This window comes from Pundamilia nyererei, unplaced genomic scaffold (genome assembly GCF_000239375.1).
Source record: "Pundamilia nyererei isolate P.nyererei 1_Seehausen unplaced genomic scaffold, PunNye1.0 scaffold00196, whole genome shotgun sequence".
Taxonomy (NCBI): domain Eukaryota; kingdom Metazoa; phylum Chordata; class Actinopteri; order Cichliformes; family Cichlidae; genus Pundamilia; species Pundamilia nyererei.
Genome location: NW_005187597.1, coordinates 469,943 through 493,963, shown reverse-complemented (window position 1 = coordinate 493,963; position 24,021 = coordinate 469,943). Strand labels below are relative to the sequence as shown.

Genomic DNA, 24,021 nt, shown 5'->3' with positions numbered 1-24,021 from the left:
ATGTGCTGGTATTACAACATTAAGCAGCTCATCCGAGTCTCATCAAAAAGTGAGCAACTTGTTGCAGCTTTAGACATCAGATCTGTACATTTGCAGAAATCCTTCTCAGTAGATTTTATTGGCCCTTGCCTGAAGAAAATCTAGCATATATTTATGTTGCTGTAGTTAAGGAGCTCTGCAGCTGTCTATTCATGGCAGCTTGTCAATTTTCAAGTTTGCACACAAATCGCCAAAGGAAACTTCACTTCAACTATATAAAGACTTAAAGCCATTACACATTCAGCTGGTCTGATAAACAGAGATGAACTTAAAACTGCATACTGATTTCAATAATAGTGAGATGATGTGACACTATGTAACTTACTGTGTGTGCCATAGGTTAAATCAGATTAGAGGTACTAAAGTGAAGCTTAAAAAGGCTGCAGATCATCTGAGATAAATACAGTTTGGGGTTTTTTTTATGTAACATATATAAATGTTCCTTACTTTACTTGTAATTATGAAACACCACTATAGCTCCAAAAGGAATATTCTAGCATCTAACACAGCATTAAAGTTGAGCTTTAACTTCTAATTACAGCAATTTAATGGTATATGTGAGTACCTGCATTTGGAGGGTACAAAAAGATGATGTGGACAAAAATGTAGGAAAAAACATCAGCAATCAGCAATATAATATATTAAAATGACCAGCAGTGACATAATGAACTAAACATTCTTTGGGTGTTTTCAGGCCTTCCATGATTATCCTTCTTTGTTCTTCCATTTAATGAGGTGTTTCGTGCACAATCCAGCCTCAGAGAGCATCAAAATTGCAACAACCACATTTGCATGAGAGGTGTTGGTAATTGGGCACAATTCTGCATATGCATCATCACTGTGATTTGTGCCTTTCTTAGTACATGCAAACCTAGTACTTTCTTCACGGTCATTACGATTACAGCCAAATCAACTAGAGTTACGGAGGATTGGTGAAAGAAAGGGCTTAGAGAGCTCACTGATTGTGGTTGAGACTGACTAGTCAAGACACACTGAGGTAGACAAGGTTCACTTTTCACACTAATAACGCCGGCTGCCTAAGGTCTCTTTTCACTGTTGCAAGAATCGTACAATAATCTTTCATCCTCTTAATAGAAAAAAAATCTCCACCACCGAGAGTTGCCAGATCACCATTCAAAAGAAAAGATTATCTAGCATGAATTCTCAAACAGGTAAAACAATGATTTCAAGGTACATTTTTATTAAGAAGGAAAAAGGGAAATGAAAAAGAAATGAATGTCCTTAATTCAACTTAGACTTAGGTTGAATCACCTCAGACAAAGAGAAGCGTCAGAACAAATGTGGAGCAGAAGGAAAATCTCATGAATAATCTCTGAAGCAAAACGTGTTTCCTTAATATTTGATCTTTGGTCTTTTGTCATCTTTCAAGGTATTTAACTTCATTCGGTTTCAGTGAGTGTAGTGGGCTATACCTACTAAGATTTCTCAGTAATGTGTGAGCCAGTTGTGATAGTGTAAACCGCTCTCCGCTGGCTGCTGATCGTACTATCGATCACGCACAGCTCGCTTGTTTTTCAGTTTCATGTTTACAGCTCATTTAAAATTCTCAAGAACAATGGAATAAACAATAGAGGAAGTAGGTTCTGATTAATTTATGGGCAATGCTGGATGGGGCAGATTTAGATTTTAAAACAATCTTGCTTTACTCCTACATAAAACAGTCACCATTGCAAACCAAGTTTTCCATCTTTTTGTCCAGTGTACCCACACAGTCCTACTTAACCTAATCCAGATATGTTCGTTTGAACTGACTTTAAGATAAATGTTATTTAATATGAAGTGGACATTTGTTCAAATGAAAAGTTAGTGTTTAGATAAAATTTCTGGCCAAAGTTGAGTTAAATATCTGCTAGACTACATTACCTAAATTATTGTATTAACCTTTAATTTTGCCATATCTCATTTAGTGTTGATAGATGGGGTGAAGCGTAGCACGTCAAATTAAAACCCTTGACAACAATTAAAGAAAGAAGCAATTTGGATAACATAAAAGACAAACAAATTGACTATAATTATGTTGAAAGCAGCAGAGGTTAAATCTTGTTAGGCATAGGTATACACAGTAGCAAAATGGGGGGGGATTCTGCTATTGTAAATGAACTTCACGTAAACTACTTGTTTCCACAACTCTAATAAATTCAAAATACAAACATTAACATCCCTTTCACCCTTTCTTAGGTCTACCAGTTATTCAAACTGTTTTTCAGCATTTGTAGCTAGCCTTCAAATGCTAACTATTTTAGCTAGCTTAAATAGCATAGTTTCTTTCACCTTTCTTTTTAACCTTTCTCTGTTTCGATCACATAACCAGTAATTCTAGCCTTTTAAAGATTTGCCTAATATTTAAGTGTAGTATTTTACTTGCTCATTCATTTAATTTTTAATCTCCTGTTAAAAGCTAAACCTTCATGAACTCAGACAGCAGAGGCAGGGAATCTCAATGAAATATTAAGCAGCAAATCATCTACACTCCAACCCTGAATGCCCTTACTAGAATAGTCTTTAGAGGCACTCTTTTTGGTATACCTGAGGTGTTATGTGATTGCTGATTAGCCATGTTTTTTATCAATTTACCGCTAAGCAAGCCAGCAACTACCTGTATGTCACTATTGTTTTGTGAATACAGTAAGTAGCTGTTACATTAATGTTGGGTTAATTGATAATTACTCTTTTTAACCCGTGTAGTTAATTGCCCTGTTGTGTTTCCGTGGCAGTTAATAGCTACTTTTGCAAATCCTACTTTATCAGAACTATCTCTTTTTCTTTGAATCTCTCCATCGCCAGTTTTTTCTCTTGCTTTTACAGTTTGACAACTGTTTCAAATAAAGACTTCAAAGCCCTGCTCCATGTCTTCAACCTTTATTAGATGTGTGTACAGCTCAGTGCATAGCTGTGGACCTTACTACGTGCAGAGTCAGGGGAAAAGAAGGCTGCTGAAAACTACTCAAATAACATTAACTTCTTAATGTCAGTGCGTGCTTACCGTCTGTGCTGGGGGTTTGATCAAATCTCATTAATGCAGTGCTGTTTGGCAGCTGACCTTCCAACCCTGCCTCCTATAAATTACAGTTATACAACTCAGTTGGACTCTCAAACCTGGACTCTCAGTCCTTTAAATAGAACCTGAGTGCAGTAAATTGCATGGCTGTTATTCAGGATATACAGCACAATGGTAATACACTGCATACTGTTAATGATGAGCAATCTAGCTATAGAAGTGTCAAGCTCATTTTCATGCTGCTAAGAAGAAGAAAAATGGTGCCTTGGGGATAGATATAAATGTTTAGTAATACCGTGATGAATGTGTTTCATAAGATCAAGACATCATATAGACAGAGACATCATGTAAAATATAGATAGGCAAAGGTTCTACTATTAAATATGATTCAATGTATGTTTCCTTAAACTCCCACACTTATGGCTTATCGCATAATACAGATGTCAATCGGCACTCTTATAGCCATTCCGTACAGAAAATAAGGGTAGAGACACGAAGATCTTATAAACTCTTAGTTCAGCCAACTTTAATAGATTAATTATCGCGCTAAAAACACAAAAATTTTAAATGACAGGCTTCTTGAGGGCACTTCCCATCCACTTGTAGCCATTATTTACTTACTTTTAATATGACCTGTCCTCAGTTTACCCAGATAATGTGGCATCAGAATTAAGTAAAAGTGTCAGAATGTCATATGGGGCTTGGTCACAGTCAAATGAGGGCTAGACTGAAAGCTAGCATTATGGGTCCCTCTAGGACTGGAAAAGTTCCATCCAAAGAAACAATCGGGCAGCCCAAAGTAATCACAGCATTAGAAGATGAACACCAAAACCTGCCATCTTTGGAGTACTCAACTGTCATTACTAAATTATTAGAGGAGTGCTCAGTACACATGGCTCAGACTATGCACATTTTTGAACTGTCTTGCTTTTGATCTTACCCACCATAACTTAAAGTTTCATGACTGTATATTTGTGGCACTGTTGTGTTGAGAAACAGCGAGACAGACAGCGAGAGAAAAAGACACCTGCCAAAGTACTTCAAACCTCCCGGGTCCTCATCATAGTTTGATATCATCACACACAAACTCAAAAGGTGAAAACAATTCTGTCTACGCTGTCGAGACTAGTACTAAAGAACTTGAGAAGTCTGCCTTGTAGCTATCTCGGAGGACAAGTAGCAGTCGCAGTGACCTGACCTAAACCTTGCTGATAATTTTGTGTGCCACTTAAAATCTGAGCAAGTCAAGTATTCCTGACACCACGCAAAGCCCTTTAGAAAATTCTCACATCGTGCAGGGAAAGCTTTTGCACAGACCTTTGCAGAAGATGCAGCTTGAGTGCACGCTTTCATTAATAAAGGAAAAAGTATTCTGAAATCGCCTCCACAGATTTATTCAAACTGATAGGTTAATATTATAAAATGAAACATTCTGTATTAAATTTAAAAATAAAATTTAAGTATTATTTTGACTCTAAATTTCAGGCCTCATCATATCTAAGTGTGTTCTTAATTTTCCCCTTCAAGACTATATTCTACACTTTCTCTTTAACATTTTGAAGGGAATATTTGAGATTTGGTCCTTGACGAGTCAGACTTGGACTTGGTTCATCTACAGTCGGGTGGGGAAAAAAGCAAACCAGACACAATATAACTTCCTTTAATTTATTCTCTGGCTGTCGAAAGTGTAAAAAGAAGTCTCAAACAGCGTGAGCTTCGTTTTTCTCTAGCAGAAAGCAGAGCAGTTCATTAGCCTTATCTCAGTTAAATTTGCCCACATGGAACAGCATGGGGAAATCAAGCCTGGAATCCATTGGAGTTGGGCTTGGCAGGATTTGGTTGTTCATTAATTATGCTTTGTAATGAGCATTTCTGTGGAACATTATTATTACATTGGTGTGATAATGGCTGCTTATTTTACAGCAACACAAAAATATCCATCCTGGTCCTTTTCTAATGTCATTGGGTGGAACATTTAATCAAGCTGTCAGGGTATTGAAAATAAGTTTCCTTTTTCTCCTTGAAACATAGAGGCCTGGGGAATATCTATTAGGCCCCTAATTGATTGCAAACTCATGGTCTGAGTCACATCTCAATCTTTCCAGCTTCTTTCTCCTCACTCTGCTTTCCTCCAGCCTGGCTTGTTAGTGTGCACAGTGTCATAACATGCATGGCTGTGGCTGGTTTTGTGGAGGGTGAAGAGCAATCATTTAATCATTAGACTGGGACGGTTTCAAACAGGAACTGTGAGTTCACAAGGACACCGTATATAAGGAGGTGTGGATGAATGTGCTTCTTTGAGAAGGATAAACAAATGTCGCTCACATTCGCTGAGAAATGACATTTAAATTCATGTATTTTATTTAACAGCAGTACAGTGGGTAGTACCGTTACCTGGGTGTGAACCTGAACCTGGGGCACTAAACTGTGGAGTGCTTTCCCCGCTGTAGTGGGCGTTTATTTCTGCAGGAGTTCATACATTATGTGACATGCATGTTAGGTGAAGTTAGTGGCTTTAAATCAGAGGTCTGTATGAATGCGAGGATGATGACTTGATGGGCATCTTGTCCTGGGTGTACGCTGCCTTGTGTCCAGTGTCAGCTGGGGCGGCCACCAGCCCTTGTAAGGACAGGTGAAGAGTTAGATGATATGAAAACTGCTTCAGTTAAAGTTGCATTTTCAATAGATGTTGCCATGTGTGCATTTTGGTGATTAGCCAGTGAAAAGTCTTTCAGGCATGATGGGAGAGAGAGATGAAGTGTAAGAGAGCCAAAGTAATGAAAGGCAGGGAGAGAGAAGGCTGCAGAGGGTGATGATGGAAGAAGGAGTGATGGGAGAGCGATGAAGGGCGTGAAAGCTGGACTTAAATAACAATAAAGGAAGCGAAAGCGACGATAATGACAAACAATTACTAATTTATTCGATGCAAGTCATCACCCCACATAATATATAATTACAACTTGAGCTCTGAAAGACTTTTAATAACTGGCTGAACATAAATAATACACAGTATGCAAGTAAGCGCTTCTCACTTATACAGTAATAAACTCTTATATTCACTGGAATGTTTAATTAATTGTTGTATGTGTAATTGCCATAGTAAATGTGTTACTGTTTTGTATTGTCCTTATTAGCAGACCTTATGTTGATACAAGTATTATGAGTTCAATCTTAAATGTTTTGACTTCTATTCTGATTGGTTATATTTTCCTGGTTGTGTGGATGCATTATCCATCCGTTTCTGCTTATTTGCCTCATGAATTAAGAACTGAAATCGAAGTAGTTCCAATTGATTTTTTTCAGATTTAAAACTGCACCTGATACTACGCCCAAATTAACCAACAGAGCTGGAGAAGCAGAATATCTATTTTCTTTTTTTTTCCCTCTCTGACCTGCTGCTGAGTCCACAGTTTCTACTCTGCAGGCTTAATTTTTAGCACCAAATTGAAGGAAAATTCATTTTCTTCCAAACAATGACTTTTTTTCGAAGCTGACAGACTTACAATTTGTGATCTGTAGGCATTTGAATTAGAGGAGTGCTATTTAACTACCCGTAGAGATCATTTATAATTCGATCGAGGATTCTTAGAGACCGCAACCCATGACACACAATTTTAACACGAAGGACCCCAACCCCCACAAAAAACGGAAAAACACTGATCAACTTCTTAGGGTACTCTGGGTTATTAAACTAGGTCGAGTTGAGTTACAGTTTGGATAAGCTGTTATGCAAAAGAAGTGCCAAGCCCATTTCAGAGAACTTATGACAGCTGGTTACAGTCAGTCACACAGAAAGCCATCACCATGGTAACCGACTACTGCTTAACTGACTCAAAGTGACAGAGTGATGACATACGATGCATCTGAATTTCATCATCCGATTGGTTGATTTGAATCTCTGCTCGCTCTCTCTTAATTTGTTGTTTTAGGATATTATAAGTCTCAGTTCTATTTAGCCTTTGGTGTGTGTGTACGTTTCATCTGTATTTCAGTAATGAGTTTTAGTTTTTGCATCATCTTGGGGTTTTTTTGTGTTTTTTAGTAGCAGTACAGGTCTCCTTAGTGCTTCTTTTTGTGCCTGTCTTTCTCTTGTTGCATTCATAATTTAGCTACTTGATGGCCTGTTTAACTTTAAAGGTTAGTTTTCTTTCATGTCCTGTGTCCTCTCCTCCCTTATTCTTTTTATTCCTATCAATTGTATACGCATGTGTCTCATTCCCTTCCTATTTCCTAATCATGTATTCCCTTTGTTATGCCATCTGTACAGTAACAAATTGCTGTATGAATTCTAACATGATTTTACAGTAAGCAGGCTGTCTTTCAAAAATACTGTCATATTCTGTAAATAACAATGCATTCTGGGAGCTTGTGGCAGTTTAGTTAATATAGAGCCTATACTACAAATTTTAAATTTACAAATGCATAATGGGTTTCTAACAGTCCTGAGAATTTTCAGCAGTGAGTGAAAGGTTTTCTAGGTTGTAAGTTTCAATTTTTTAGTCTTTATGTTTAGAAACTTTAAATTTGGCATTAAAAGCAACGTTAAACATATATCACTGCTTATCATCTGCTAGCAAGGTTAAGGTTAGCTTGATTGTTGCTAATGCAATCATTAGTGAACACTGAGGAGCTTTTGGCACTGATACATAAGGTAAGCTTTCGGTATGGATCAACATTTTGCGATTTGTGTACATAGTTTATGGTTGAACTAAAAAAAAACGTGATGTGCTGAAAAGAATATCAAACCTTTTGTCACTATATTTATTTTAGCAGCAGTTTAAAAAAAAAAAATACAATAAATTACAGTGTGGTCACTGTACAATTTAAAAGTAAAGTGCTGGAGACCCCGCTGCCAGTATTTTACTGTCAAACCCACAAGTTTTATCTTAAAGTTTGTATTGTTGAGTAATGTTCTGATGGCTTTTGGTTTTCTGTTTGGATGTGGTTTCAGAGGTAGAGTGGGTTCTCCACCAATCATCTGTGGTGCAATCCCTGGTTCTTCCACTTTGGATGCTGAAGTGTTCTTGGGCAAAATAGTGAACCCATAATGGCACCCATCAGAGTGACTGTGCGTGTGACATTTAAAAAAGTGCTTAAAGGCATAGGATAAAGCACTGTGTGAATGTAGCTTGTAGTAAAAAGCTCTTTGAGTGCGCAGAATAGAAAGGTGCTATATACTGTGAGCACAAGTACATTTACTGTTCCCTTTTTGGAGCTTTTTGTATTTTTGTTGAAATTTTTCTTGCCTTGTACTCCTATTAGGTCCTCAACTCCTCACCTGTACTCACATAACTAATGTAGCTCCTAAAATTGCCTTTCATATTTTCTACAATGCTAAATATAAACAAAAATCTAAATATGTTTGACAGGCAAAAAGCTCACAGCTGTCACTAAATGCTGCTAAATTCCTGATTGATGCACAAGAACTGCATGTCATTGTTTTTCATCATCTGAGCCCTGTCCAAGACAAACTCATGAGAAAAGCACAGAATCACAGGTTATGAAAAAAATACGTCTTGATGCAGGACGCCATCAGTCACAGTAATAAGCTGCTTTAAAGAAAAAAAAATAGACTTTCAGAACCTTTTCGCTTTGGTGCACAAGAATTCAGCTAAAAATCACTGTTATCTTCTTTCTTCTTGCAGTAAGCAAGAAGCCAGCAAGTTATTTCTTGTCTGGAGCCAAGAAATAACTATAAAGGTGGTGCATTGTCAGAGAAAGAAACACATATTTCAAGCAATTAATAGACAAACAAAGTGATAGACATTAAAAATGCTCTGTCGTGCAGACAGGAAATGTCAGTGATTTACTAGAATTCATCTGCGGCGGAATGCGTCGCGGTTTTCATTTTCAGCCTGGACAGGCAGACTGCTGATCTGTAGGTGGATTCCTCTGTAAAATTTATATTTGTCATAGTCTTTCACAGCTGAGCTGATGTCACAGTCAATGGTGTCAGTTAAGTTTTTATTTCCGGTACAACGGCTCAGTGTTTACCATCTCAATCTTTTCTTGCTCATTTACACCAAATCGGGCGATGAAGAAATTCACTTTGCAGAAGTACTGCAGGTTTGAATCCAAAGTTTATGCTAAATATTTTTATTATGCACATATGGTTTGGCGTTTTTCTTTGTAATATTTCAGAACTAAGGGTGTCTGAAGATGGGGTTTTTTTATTATGTAACTTTACAGAGCCACAAGACTTGGGGACATCCTACCCAGACTACCTAACTTGAATAATGCTCACAGGAAAAAATGTAAAATTTAAGCTCTTCCACCCCTTTGTGTTTTCAGTACAGGAGCAAAATATAGAATAGGAACACAGGAGATCGTGCAAAATTCTCACTATTTACTTCCTTCAGGCCAATTTCATTTGTTTCATCTGATCTGATCTAATCAGGATGATTTGGCTCACGCATTATGGCTCTTTGTGGGCACAAAATCTCTTCCGCTGAAAGGCTGTGTGTAGAAGTGTACCTCGCTCAGGTCAGAAACCCAGCTCCAGGCGATAGGAGCAAGGCCAGTCAGTGATGCAGAGCAGCAGGAGTTCTGCTGCAAAATGGTAGAAGTGCGTGCACTCTGCTGATGATGCAGACATGGCTCACCAGGGGACTGATCCACGAAGCGAGTTCCTCCCTGGCTGTGATGAGGAAACTTGGGGACAGAGGGTTCTGCTAATCAGTCAAGGAACAGATGTTGAAAATGAACCGACATGTTTAACTCCATCCGGAAAGTCCTTTTACAGATTCCCTAATGTGGAGACATGTTTCTTGCCATTCTGTTGTCTTACTGTTGTCTTTAATTAACTGGCTGAGTAAACCTGCAGGGAAGAGTTTTCTGGCTTTGGCATGGCAGATCTGGCTCCAGACCTTTGGAGCTCCATACTGATTGGTACTTTTGCAATTCTCCATCTCTCTGCTTATCTCCAAGGACCAGAACTATAGACACCTTGTTTTGTCTGTATCTTGGGACGATGAATGCAATTACTGGTGTGAGAAGGCCTCATGCTTATCCACATAAGCTGAAAGACATTTTATAATTGAAAAAAGACTTATTTCACCAATTTTCCTATAACAATAAATGGTAAGAAACCACTTGAAAACAAACACCATAATTACAGCTATGAATAGTTATCTACTAGAAGTTTACATCATGCAGAACACAGGATACCCATCAATACTATCAATCAAATAAAGTAGAGAGAATAGAAACAACAGTCTAAAATGTTTCAATCAGGACCAATAGAGTATATCTGACAGCATGGCTCTAGACTGGGACCTACTGCCTTTCCTCAAAGGCTAAGGTAGGAAAAATAGCAGCAAGACCCCAGAGTAGAAAAAATAGATTCAGACAAAAGAAAAGAGGAACAGCAATGGAGGGGTAGGTTACAATGTGGCTTGAACCTTAAAACAGCAACTGCAAGCGGACTAAGGACACCTAAATATCGTTCCCAATGTGAAAATCACCCATTAAACTATATACAAACTGAAAGTGATTTGCCGAAATGTGGCAACTGGAAACCAGATCAAGTGAATGAACTTTAATTCAATTCAGTTTTTTAATATAGTGCCAAATTACAACAACATACAGTATTGTACAGTAAAGACCCTACAATAATAGAGAGAAATCCCCAAAATTAAACAACCACTTTTAAGCAAGCACTTGGTGACAGTTGAAAGGAAGAACTACCAGTAGGGAGGATGGCTGCTCCTCCCTCAGTAGCACCAGGCTCAGGGAGGAGCAGCCATCTCCTGTGATCAGCTGAATGTGAGGAAGACAGGATAAAAAACACACTGTGGAAGTGAGCCAACCATGAGTAAAATACCCGCTGGCAACCAGATATGGTTAGGATCTATGATAGATTGACAAGCAACTGAAGGGATTACCAGTGGGAGTAAAGAATACCTTTAATTATAAGATAAGATAAGGAACTTTATTGTCATTGTAGTTAGGGCTGTGCGATATGACCAAAATCTCATATCCCGATATAAGAATTCTATCATCCGATAACGATATAAATCACAAAAATGTAACATTTTCTGTAAATTCTGTGAATCTCGGGCAGCTCATCATGTAGCTGGAGTCGAGGGTTTTAACCGATGCATGAAACTATACATTTTTAGACATAAGTTGTAAAGGCCGCTGTATTCTTTGTGAATATTTATTATACAGGGTGCTGCGGGGAAAAGCCTGTTCTAACGTTTGAGTCTAAGGTTTATTTTTTAGCACCTGGCGGCTCTTTTTTACTTCTCATCCGTAAATAATCTGCTCTTTCACGTGATTCAGTTTATTTTGAAAAGTCTCAAAAGGATCTTGAGCTTTATTGTGAAAGGTTTATGTGGAACAAAAACACGCGATGCTGTTACCATATAAAAACAGGTGCTTGTCCGTCTGTAGTGTGGTTATATAAAATATAAGAGAAAGAGAGAACTTTAAGAAATTAATAGAGCCACTACAGTGACCATCAAAGCGATGAAAAAATATTGCCGTAAACAGTTTATTTTGCGACACCATGAAACAAATGATAGCCTAAAATGAAACGATAGACGTTTTCATATTGTCATCCGATATATATCGTTATATCGAACAGCCCTAATTGTAGTTATACAACAAAATTTGTTTGGTAGCTCACAGAGGCCAGCAGCAATAAAACAAGAAGCAGCATAGTAACATAAAAACCATAGTAAACGTAGTAAAAGTATAAAATATAAAGCATAATTGACATATGACCCGGTAGTAAGTACGTCAGAGTGTCACCTTCCTAACCAAAGCCCAAAATGTCACAAATCAACCAGCTGTCAGCCTCAAAGCAATGCATGATGAGCAATTCACTTCCAGTGTAGGCAGCTGTAGACACCACTGACTGTGTGCTGAGGTGGGTTTTGTGGCTTGCCTGAATTAACGCAATAATCTGTTTCTGAAGACATTTTCTGTTCACTTGTATGAAGTCAAAGTTAACGTTGTGCAACTTTGGTTCAACTTGTGCTCACATATGAAATCCATGCTGTGTTGAAAATAAACAGTAGACTTCACAATTGTCCACCACTAGCTACACTTGACCACTGATAAGAAAGCTCTATTGATTTCAAGCTGTTTTCTTGTAAGGAATTTAAAACCCAGCTGTCTCTTCACCATTTTTTCCAGATTAATAAAAATTGTGTTTTTGGTTAGGATGCAAGGTCAAGTGTCCAACAAGGTCTTATCTTAGTAAAATGATTTGACTGTTTTTAGAGTGAAGCCTTATTGGCTGCTAGCAGTATATCAAATAAAACCATTGCTGTGTATTTACTTGCACAAATACTCTGCGTATTTAAGTTTTCACCTTTGTTCGATCAAATCCATATTGAATTTTGAAGAATTTGCCCTTTACTTCAAATAAATTCAAAGAAAACCTTGAAGGGCTTTTTAGATTTATCTTGTTTGAAAAGATCCGACGCATTTCCACAATAGCCCACTGAAGAAACATTTTGAGCATAAAGAATAAAAAAGATTCGATTCAGGACTGTTTTTTGTTTGGAAGTGCATTACTTGCCCTACTAGTAGAGTTATTTATACGCTTAAAGACCCCTGTGGTTGTAGATCGTGTATGTGGGAGAACAAAACAAGGCAAAAAGTAAAACTTTAGATCCCAGAACAGAAAGTGCAGAGAAAACGAGCCCAACTTCACATTTTCTGGAACAGAGACACACATTTATTTCCTGGCTGACAATAAATTCCCAAATGCAAATTGGCAATCTGGGTGCATTACTTTGGAAAAGCAAAGTCTTTTTGGATGACTTAATAATTACATTCGCATTTATAAACCGATTTTTGCTCGTGATCGGTGTGCACATATCGGCTTGATGAAATATGTGTTAAAGAGTTACAGAGTTTAGAGATAGTGGAAATTTATTGGACACATTTTGCCAGATTCTCACAGAATCTTCTGATCTTACATGAAATGCAGCAAGAATCAGAAAGCATGTGTGCGAAACTGACTGCAAGAATCGGTGCTTGATATGAGTGACAAGGCTGATTATTTCATGTTTACCGACTCCTCATTACGTTTGTTTACTCTGATGAAGGCATGAGCTGAAATATTGAGTGCTGTTTTTCGCTGCTGTTTAAAACAAGGTTATTTAAAAAGAAAAAAATATACACAGTGGGTCATGTGCTCCTGCTGGATAAAATATAATACCAGCGACAAAAACATACTAAGGAGTGACTAATTAAAACAACACAATAAGACACTGAAAATAGTACCAGTGAAAACACCAAGGTTGTGTTGCTGTGTTTACATGTTTCTGTAGAAACTAAGAAGTGACAACCCTCAAGACTGAACTCTGTTTCTATGTAGTATTATTATTCAAACACAGGCTCACTGTAGCTCATGCATAGTATTAACTCTCTAAATTTAATCAAAATTAGCCTGAAGGTAAAAATAAAACATACACCAGCTTCAGTTCTCCTTCCCTGTCTTCACATCTGCTGCTTTTAAGAAAACACATTAAGCAATTGTATAAAGTGATTAATGTAGCCTCCATATGTGATATGTACAGTGGCATATTTTTTTCTGTACACAACCTCTGTACACAACCACAATGGGCTTGAAATGAGGCAATCAAAATGTGACCAGCTATAATTCAAGGGGTTTGAATAATGGGTTATCTATTTGGAAAATACAGACACTTTCCCCTGATTTTTACAATCTCAAAAGACAGTCGTGGTCAGGTGTCCGGGGATTCTTTGCCATTTCCTAAATAGATTAAGGAAACAAAAAGTCAGGAGTTGACTTCCAAGTGCTGAATTTGCATTAGCTGCTCACGGGATCTTTCAGTATGTGGCCCCGAGTGACGTTAAAGGGCATCATTACAGTTAAAAAATAAAAATATAAAATGAACAGTAGCACCACAAAGGCCTTGAAGAGTTCAGAAAGAAACCTGAAAATACATAGTTGCGGAATTATTTTTGTGGTAAGGAAAAGAAAAAGCCTTCACCATATCTAGCCAGTCTAATGCTCGCCAGGAGTTATGACTGCTCAAGTCTACAATCAAGATGGCTTCAGGAGTGTAAAGCTGAGGGCAATGCTTCAAGATGCACTAAGATTAGAAAGCTTGCTCAGTTTGAGACCAAGAATAATTGCACACAAAATTTCTTTAAGCTGCTAAGCATGATTGTGCAGTGGTGGTTAGCACCATCGCCTCACAGCAAGAGGGTCCAGCGTTTGAATCTACTAGTGCATGTTCTGCCTGTGCTTGCATGGGTTCTGCTCAGGTACTCCTCCCCAAGTCTAAAGACATGCATGTTAGGTTAAATAGTGATTCTAAGTTAGTTCTCTCTGTGTTATCCCTGCGATAGAAAAACCTGCCCAAGGTCTGTTTTCACCCCATGACAGCGGGTGTAGGCTGCAGCCCCCCTGGAACCCTGAATTGGATAACCAGAAAAAGATGGATGGATTCCCTCAAACTAGGCCTTGTGAATGAAATTAATCACAGATTAACTGATGGTTATTAGGCAAAATAATAATAGTAATAACAATAATAATAATAATAATAAATTTAAAAATGGCTCTTTATTGCACACCACAACATTAGTTAAACCCAGTGGAAAGTGTTTTTAAATCCGAAATGCTAAATGGCCTAAAGCTGAAATTCCTCATTGTCAATTAAATCTCATTTATTTTAAACCCATTGAAGTGGAGGTTTTAAAACAGATGTATTCAGATAACTGTTCATATACAGTATCTGATCCGAATAGATTTCCAATGTTACTTCAGTATCAATTACTGAGAAATGATAAGTCTCTGAGCTTTCAATAAAATGGCCTTTAAATATTTCGTATATTGTAAAGGCAAGAGCCTGTTGTTTCTGACATGCAGGTTCAACAAGCCAAACTAGCGCTAATCTGTCTGTTCGTTTGATAAAGTGCAGCAGACAGCCCGGGCTAACGAAACGAGGAGCCGTTGGCTAAAAAGCTAAATAAATAAACTATGACTCTACTTCCAAACGGGTTAGACTTCTGAGGGTTCTAGTATGTAAATGCATGACATTAAATAAATAGCGTTTCAAATTACCTTTACAGAGATTATTTTGCCCCCCGTTGAACCGCCCAACACTTCACTATCCGGGATATCCAAGGCTACATAAGCATGCGCACCTCGGCGCACGTCATGGGTGTGACGTCAACGCGCTCCAATTCAAACTTCAGGAAACGAAAGTGTCGTTTTAAAACGGTCTCGCCACAAAACAGACGATATTTAGTGGATAATTTCCGACTCCGTGTTCTCTTTGTAAGTATTAAATATTTTCTTTGGTTGTGTGTGCATGCCTATAGCGTTTGTTTTCAACACTACATGTACGACAGAAAAAATAATATTACGTTAATTTGTGTTTGCTAGCTACCATTGACATGCGCACGAGAATTGGTAGTGTAATCAGCTGTCATGTTTTTATTGTATTTTTCTCTTGTTTAATTAGCATGAAAGGATTTTCTTTTCCTGGCACTATGTAAGGTAAATGTGAGGAATTACACCTATTTCAATAAATGAAATTTGGGGGAAAAAATGTAGGAAATTTTGATGTTCATTGAAAGCACGACGGGTGTGTCGATTTTGACTCAATTTGCTTTTGTAAAATGTATTATTAATAGTCAGTTCCACGTCTGTCTCTGTTTTTCATTTCGCTGTGTTCTTAGCTGAGGGTGTGTTTTGAGCTGCTCTTCACTTGGAGTGCTTGCATGAAATTCTTTGATTGAAATTAAACTGCATACCTTCTGGTGGATTCAACACCAGTACAGTCACTTTACTTTTCTTCCCAGAGCACTGCACTTAGTAACAACAGAAGCAGCCATGACATCTAAAAGTGCCAAAGAGACCATAGTTGCCAAGTTGGGTTTCAAATCCAGCAGCTCTGGCTCCAAGGCTGAGGCAGAGCTGGAAAAAGTCAAGAAAGAAAATGTTCACCTGAGAAAAAAGATTGATGACCTGGCCAAACGGCACATCAAACCGCCTGATGCGGACAAAAGCAAGCTGCTGGAGGTAAAAAGGAAATCTTGGCTTTCTCAGTAACATTAAGCACCTGTAGCACTTCCTTGTTTTTTATAGATAGATAGATAGATAGATAGATAGATAGATAGATAGATATATATTATGTGTGTGTATAATATTGGTTGTTTCAGAGGATTCTTTCCCTTGAGACCTTGAGAGAGAGGAACAACCAGCAGTTGCTGGTGAAAGAGCAGGAGCTGGAAACTCTGAGACAGCAGCTGTCAGCTAAAGGAGGAGAGGTACACACAACACCTCTCTACAGAAATACACAGTTAAAAATCACATATACAGTCGACTCTTATAGCTCTATCCATCAAGAAGTCCTCTGTGAACGTGGTCAGATAGTTGGACACTTTTCTGCTCAGAGTGACAAGATAGACTTGCAGCTGTATCTTTGAAAGTACTCGACTTTTCAAGATATGTTGCATTCGTGGCATTGTATTGGTGGCATATGTATTGCTAGCAGCAGACAACTGTCAAAAAGAGAGAGGAAAAAAACTGTACTAGAATTCCAGTAAGCTGCCACAAAAACAGTTGGGGGGAAATGGCTTCTATCTCATCTTGACAGCAGCTCAGCAAAGTGAAGTTTTGACGACTAACAGAAACGGCATACTAACACATGGTGTTATGAGCTGTTCACTTGACTCATAAGCTATCTGTCTGCAGTGGGTCTTTTTGCGTGGATTAACATTCAAAACAAGTTACTGCTATGCTGTAGACTTTGCTCTTGTCTATTTTTGAAGTTTTGTTGGAGTTTAATTTGGGCTAGCTGGAAACATGGAAACGACACACTCTGACAAATAGAATATCAATATTTTATGTAACCCAGACATTAATCACATTTGCCTTGCGGTTGTTAACCTTCATTAAGAAATGCACCAATAAAAGAAAGAAAGAAATTGGAGCTGCTGTGTGGATCAGCCAGCTGTGCTATGTCAGTTGTGTGAAGGGGATAATTGCCTGGAAAACACAAACCATCCCTGCTTGAAGAGAATTGTGTTGTTTTGGCTACAGGTTGTTTTGGAGGCTAGTCAAGTTGTTGTTTGCTTCGTGTTGTTTTGTGTGCATTTCAGGTGGTGGCGTCGCTGCAAGCCCAGCTGGAGCAGCGGAGGAAAGAAGCAGAGCAGAGAGACACGTTGTTCCAGAGTTTGTCACAGGAGACGGAGAATCTGAAAAACAAGCTGGTCACTGTTTCTGCCCGATGTCAGACTCTGGAAACTCAGGTGGCGGTAGGTTGATATTATAACCTCTGATTTTATTAGCCAGGGTCAGTGTCTCCTTTTACAAACAGCCAGTTGCCTTACTAATCTGTACTCTACTCTAGTTGTTTTTTTAATCTATTACTACAGTGGTATTTGTTTTATTACACTGATAAGTGCATACCACTGTCACCTAAGGTAAGTCTTTGCAATGCTCAGAGAAACTGTTAAAAAAAACCACAATTTAGTTTTGCAAAATTAGATCTGAGCAAATAACAAGACTTTGGAGGGACAAGACCAAATGCACAGCGCCACATTTGGTGAAAACCAAACGTATCAGCACCAACTCCTCGTATCAGCTGTCAAGCATGGTGATAGAGGAGTGATGATTTGGGCTTGTTTTGTAGTCACAGAGCCTGGGCGCTTTGCACTGATCGAATTGACCATCTGTCTGACAGTTAAAGCTTGGCCTAAATCTGCAACAGAATAGCTAAGAAAGAAAGGAATCAGTGTGTTGAAATCACATAAAGTTCAGATACAATGATGTAAGAGACTGATAAAGTTATGCAGAAAGCAATTACTTCAATCTTTTGCTGTTAAATGTGGTTTTACAAGCTACTCAATCGCAAGTTCTATTCAGTTTTTCCCACACAGTGTTTCTACAGTTTGGCTTCCTTTTTGTTAAAAAAAAATACACGGTGTAAATCACATCTTGTTTTTTTTTTTTTATCTGAGGCTTTTTAAAAATGTAGAACTTGACAAGAACCTGACTTTTTTTTAATTGTCTTAATTTGTAAAACCCAACATGCACTTTCTTTTTTACCGTGACTGCATTTATGAGTACGCCTGGGCTAGCACAAATCATTTTATTTGAGTGTGAAGAAAAAGAGAAAAACTTGAGGAAAAAGTCGCACCCTCTTTTTGGCAGAAATCGCAAAGGAACAGAGTTGCTTGAGTAGTTATATCCCTTCCTCTGACAGCAAATTTTCCCCCTGGTCTCGGATTAAATCCTGCAACAGCTTTCTGTCCTCTGCCTCCCATTCTAATATCCTCCTCTGATTTATTTTTTCCCTTCTTCTGTATCTATAGTGCTGATGCAGTAGAGCTATTTCTTTTGTTTTGTAACAATCTGGTCAAATTAAATTCAGCTTTATCTGTTGCTTGACTTGTGTTACAAAACTGGAGGCTGACTAAAAGTAAAATATGTGTAATATTTGCTCATGATAAGGCTTTTGTTTTGATCTGAGGTTGATGCACCTTAGACTTTCATTTTCATTTTTTTCCCTCACATTTCACCAGGAGCTTTTTCTCTTCTTTTATTTATTTATTTTTCTTCAATAACTACTTCATGAGATGAAGTTTGTTTGAAAATCCAAGTGCAGCTGTTTATTTGTCCATTAGGTGGCACTGTGTGACCTCCAATTATATTCCTCATCATCTGACATTAGCTGCAGCAGATTTAATAATTTGTTTTAATGAAAGTCTCACATTACACGTTGCTTATAATGAAAATGTTTTTCCCTTCTTTGCCAACTATTAACACCCCTGGTAGCATCACAGCCGTTACAATAGTGTCATGAAAGACAAAATAGCATCTTTGTTCAAATAGCACTTTGACTAAAGCATCAAATGATTCATATTCAGCAGTGTGAGAGCCTTCAGTGGGTCTGCAGGTGCCACTTCCCTTGTCACTGTAGGCTCTTAAATGTAGCCCTTTGATGCTTTGAGTGCAGCTGGTCCTGCTGCCCATCAGGATTCCTCTTGGCTTCTGAAGAGGCTTTGGTGGCAAAAATCACAAGTAGGGACTTGAGGAAGACTCAGTCATGTCATACCTCCCTTTATGGACAAAAGTACCTTTCTAGAGATGGGGGTGCTGAAGCCCTGCTCCTAGTACTACAAATGTAAAAATCAATTCAGCCTGTGTTTTAAATGGAGTTCACCCGCAGTATATTTTATCAAACTCCTGCCGTTTTAATCATAATCCGTTACACACACACACACACACACACACACACACACACAGAAAACATTATTCAGTGATGTACAAAACAGCACTATCACAAAATTTATTTTTTTATCTCCTTGCTCTCCATTGTGGGTCAAATATTACTCAAAATCAAAAGTAGTTTTCTGTTTCTTTTTTTACAAGAAGCCCAGAGATTTCTTATTTATTTCTTCTTCTTTTTTCCTTTTTTGTTACTCATGAAGGTCGCAAGAAGAGTTGTAATGCTGGTTGAATGTAAATGCTCTTAGATTGTTTTTATACTGTTTCAAGTCTAACTTGAGTCCAAGGCTGGAAAGCATTACAGTGCAATACTTGAGTTACTTGATATGTGGGAGGAGTAGTTGGTACTTGTTGCCTTTGTAGTCTTTTCATGCAGAGCTTTATGGGTTTTTTGGGTTTTTTTTTTTTTTTTAATCTTATGTCTTAATATCTTCAAGGTTATGTTTTTGTTTTGTTTTTTTACAGCAATACTCTCCACTTCATTTAGCAGGTTTTAAATTACTACATATAATCTGACCACGCCACCTATTTCTCTTCTTCTTGAATTTGGAAAAGCTGTTAGTGGGCATAGTTTATGGGCTGCACATTCAAATCCATCACGTTCCTCACAGAGCTTTAGCACAGAGATGATCATTTAGATGCATACTTCAACATCTCTGTGAAGGTTTTATAGGATCTGCTGGTGGGATCGGCCATGTAGGCATCAGAGTTAGGGTGACAGAATTGGGAGATGACTGTGTCTCTAGCGATGAATAGAATTTGCACCAGATTTGATAGCCTCGTCTCTCATCGTCTATTAAAACCAGTGCTTGTGCTGATAACTATCGATAGTGTTTTTCTTTTCATTCTCATTTAGAAGATGGAAAAACCTAAACCCGCTACACCTTTGTTGTCTCAACCATGTATAACCTGAAGTTTTTAGTGTGTGAGTATTTGCCCTTGAAGCTGGATAAACTGAATAACACAAATGCAGCACATACAACTCAGCTGACCTGCAGTACTATAAAACCAGAGGACAGACAAACAAGCTACAATCATCACGTGATTTGGTTCTTGTATTGCTGGAGGAATGACAGGGTCTCTTTGTTTTCTGAGAGCTTTGGCTGCCTTGAATTGAGCCCCTTTTTTAAAAAAAATAATTTAAAAATTATAATTTTAAAATACAGTTATAGTAAAAGGAAGGCACAGGTGCAGACAGCAGCTCCACAGCTCGGATGCATATTGGATAGACCTTTTATCATTAGGATTTGCTAATACAAATGAAACCCAATCTTTTCTTAATGAAAGTATTAACATTTTTATGATGGCTAGATCAGATGTAAGTGTTGATGCCAACTCGAGTGAACCTAAAGACGTTTTCTCTTTTCAGAATGAACAGGCACCTGCTGCAGACCTCGTAATGATACAAGATCAACTGAAAGATGTGAGTCCAGCAAGATGATGTTCACCTATTTGTAACCGTATCATGTGTATCCTGCTACCGAATGATGTGCTCATGAATTTGAGCAGCTGAAAAGTTCACATATAGTGTATAGGATGCAGTTTGTCATTGTAGGCTGTGCCTCTCTCCCTACCAGGCTCTGGAGAAGAACCAGCAGTGGCTGGTGTACGACCAGCAGAGAGAGGCCTATGTGCAGTCTGTCCTGGCCCGTACTTTAGAGCTGGAGCAGCAGCTGGCTCAGGCAAAGCAGCAACAAACCAAACAAGAGGCCAGTCCAGAGGGTAGGAAGTGTGGGGGGGAACTGAATTGGCTTTGCTCACTTTTCCTTTATTATTCACAACAATCATAGAGTAAATGGAAAACTTTCTTTTGGCCTAACAAGCAGCTTTTTTTGAGACACATGTGGCATGGAAAGTGAAAGGGGCAAGCCAGGAAAATGAATGTACTTTTTGTTTTTTAAGTTAAATAAAATGCAGCAACAGGCTTTGAATTAGAAAATGATTTAATGGGTAATAATGTCAGAATAAAAATGTGTTCAAATCCAGTAGCGGTCAGGATTGAGCTTTCCATACAGCTTTCACAAAGATAATCCTAACATTTTCACTGCAAATAATGTTTCTTCATTTGCTTACTAACACTTCTTGTCTCCGCTCCTGCCAACTTGGCAGATCCAGAAAAGGAATCTCAGCTGAAAAGCCAAAATGACCACTTGGTGTCTGGGATGCAGAAAGACCTGGAGAGCCAAAAAGAGCAGGTTACCAGAGCCAGACAGGAGCTTGGTGTCCATCGGGAGCAGGTAAATGCCAAACAGATTTCATGTAATCACCATTTACTCATTTTGATTAACAACTTTGCCAGCTTGCTCCCCTTTCTTTATATATTCTCCATGTTGTGGCTTGTGCTGCTCATGCTGATAATACTTTCAGTATCTATCAAACAATGTGCAAATTCACTGAAATTCACATCTATTTAAAAGAAAGCAACTGGGCTAGTTTCACTAAGCATTTCTTGAATTCAGATGTCTTTGTAATTGAGCTAAAGCGTTCCTTTAAAGAACGAATATATAAAATATCCTACAATTTGGCTTGTCTGCACCTGGTAGGCCTTGAAAGCTCAGGCTGAGCTGCACTCTCAGCGGGAGCAGGTCACCAGGGTTCAGGAGGAGATGTTGGCACTGCAGAGGAAGTATGACGACAAGTGCAGCGAGCTGTCGTCCTTACTGAGGAAGTACAAAGACAAGTGCAAAGAGCTGGAGGAGGCCAAGATGGATCTTCAGGCAGAGCGACTTAGCAACAGGTAAAGAAAGTCCTAGCACCTAACTAAAGCGGATGTGGCCAAACTAAAAGTTAAATGGGACACTTCCTTTGAATAAACAGTTGGTTGGTTTATTTATGGATTCCAACTGGCTTAGCAACTTATGCAAAGTACTTTACAAGCCCAGGTTCTTGAATACAGAGGGGTGACACTGAAGAGCCCTTAAGAATCCACACATAGTGACTGTTAATGGCTTTAACTGCTGCTAAGTACTACAAATATGAATATGGTTGATACTTTTATGGAATAAATAAACCATTCATCCAGACATGCAGTCTGTGAGGAGAGAAAGGTGTCGTCTGAGCGTGCAGACAGAATGAGGGTGGAACTGGAGAATATGGATATCAGATTGGAGGAGGAGAAGAAGAGATCTGCTGAGCTTCTGTTGCAGGTGAGATTCCCATTCAGTGACTTGTCTCCTTTAGTCAGTATTCAGTAATATTTACTTATTTATCAAAGTTTTTCTTTCAAAACATTTGTAATGCATAAAAAAAGTCTGCATTTATAGGGTTGCATATAAAATGGAAAGACCTCATCCATTAGCAATTATATTTAATAAGTAAAGTGCAAGAGCACAATAGATGTACCAGCATATTTAAATAAAATACAGCTCCAGGGTTATCTGAAAAGAAAAGCACTGAATGATAGCATGTGTGTTACTCTTTAATGGTGCTATACAAGTGTGTTTGCCTTGCCTTGATCATGTGCTTCACAGGTAAATATGCTGCAGAAGTCCGTCCTGAGCCAGAAGGAAGAGCAGAGAAGAATCGCAGCACTGGAGCAACAGGTAACACTCTGCGTTTACATGTTACCCAAATTGTTCCTATTAATAGAAATCTTTGTTTTGTAATTGAGTGGTTGGATTTATTAAAACAAATATATAATCACTAGGAACTGTGAGAAGTCAAAAAAACTGAGATCAGTAATTACTGATTGCACAACCTTAATGTTCACCACCCACTTATGAGTGGAAATTCTGTCAGCACGGCCCTTCTGGGTAGTATGTGATGTGGAGTTGTAACAGTTTTGAGCTGTGTTTTTTAAGAGTTGCAATCCAAACCGTTCCCACTTGTCTCTACTTCCCGTTTATTTCTGCCCCTCCTAAGATCCAACTCTCTGCCAAGGACTTTGAGAATGAAAAAATTGATCGTCAGAGCATGCAGCACCAGTTACATAAGGTGCTGAAGGAACTTCGCAAGGCCCGTGATCAGATTGCAAAGCTGGAATCTGCTGTAAGTGTTAGACTTTAATAATGGGGAAGAAATGTGATGGCTCTTGTTGAACACTGGCATGCAAGACTTCAGGCCCATTTTTGTATCCAATTAAAGCACCAGGGCTTCTGCTAAATGAATGTATTGTCATGTTTTGTGTTTCAGAAGCAGCCAAATGCTCGCTTTTCAGAGCCCAGCTCGTATAATAGCCTCGAGTTTGAGCGTCTCACTATTGAAAACCCTCTTGGCCCTACATCCCCATCTAAAGTCACCAACCTCCTGGACGAGAGTTTCCTGGAGTGCCCAAAGTGTCGGGCCCCTTATCCCACCAGTCGTCACAGGGAGCTGCTGACTCACATCGATTACTGCTTTGCGTAAGCTAACACATCAGCATAGATGAGTGATTTTCAGTGTGCATGTCCGGACCTCCGCTTACTCAAAGGGGTAAAAACAAACACAAGATCACTCTACAAGATTTCTGATTCATTCAGGAAATTTGTGTTTTTGAATCTAGGTAAAATAAAACAATGAACAGGCAGTTTTAGACACTGACTCTACAAACATAGCACTGATAACAGAGTATAAGATATTTCTTGAAGTCACTGGAGACCACTTGCATTCAATCCTGTTCTTTTATCGCAAAGTTAGAAATACCGCCTTCCTTAATGATCATTTAACATAAATGTATAAAATATTCATTTATGTAAGAAATCATGGGACATATTGTGCATTATTTTCCAAGAATGATGGGGTCTACGGTGTCCATTAAAAA

General features: G+C 38.4%; 1 protein-coding gene across 3 annotated transcripts; it reads left to right on the top strand.

The window, feature by feature from the left end:
• The first annotated feature begins 15,219 nt into the window (after positions 1 to 15,219).
• On the top strand, positions 15,220 to 23,997 carry cep55l (centrosomal protein 55 like). Of its 3 annotated transcripts, none has more exons than XM_013914410.1 (12): positions 15,220 to 15,323; positions 15,851 to 16,070; positions 16,211 to 16,318; positions 17,153 to 17,308; positions 20,653 to 20,706; positions 20,861 to 21,004; positions 21,374 to 21,520; positions 21,827 to 22,020; positions 22,306 to 22,429; positions 22,754 to 22,825; positions 23,145 to 23,270; positions 23,415 to 23,997. In XM_013914410.1, exons 2-12 carry the CDS (start codon positions 15,882 to 15,884, stop codon positions 23,625 to 23,627), a joined length of 1,527 nt encoding a protein of 508 aa, XP_013769864.1. In that variant the 5' UTR covers positions 15,220 to 15,323; positions 15,851 to 15,881; the 3' UTR covers positions 23,628 to 23,997. The 3 variants fall into 3 exon arrangements, with proteins under 3 accessions (XP_013769864.1, XP_013769865.1, XP_013769866.1); XM_013914411.1 differs by having other exon boundaries at positions 20,861 to 21,005; positions 21,393 to 21,520; XM_013914412.1 differs by lacking the exon at positions 16,211 to 16,318.
• Positions 23,998 to 24,021: the final 24 nt, after the last annotated feature.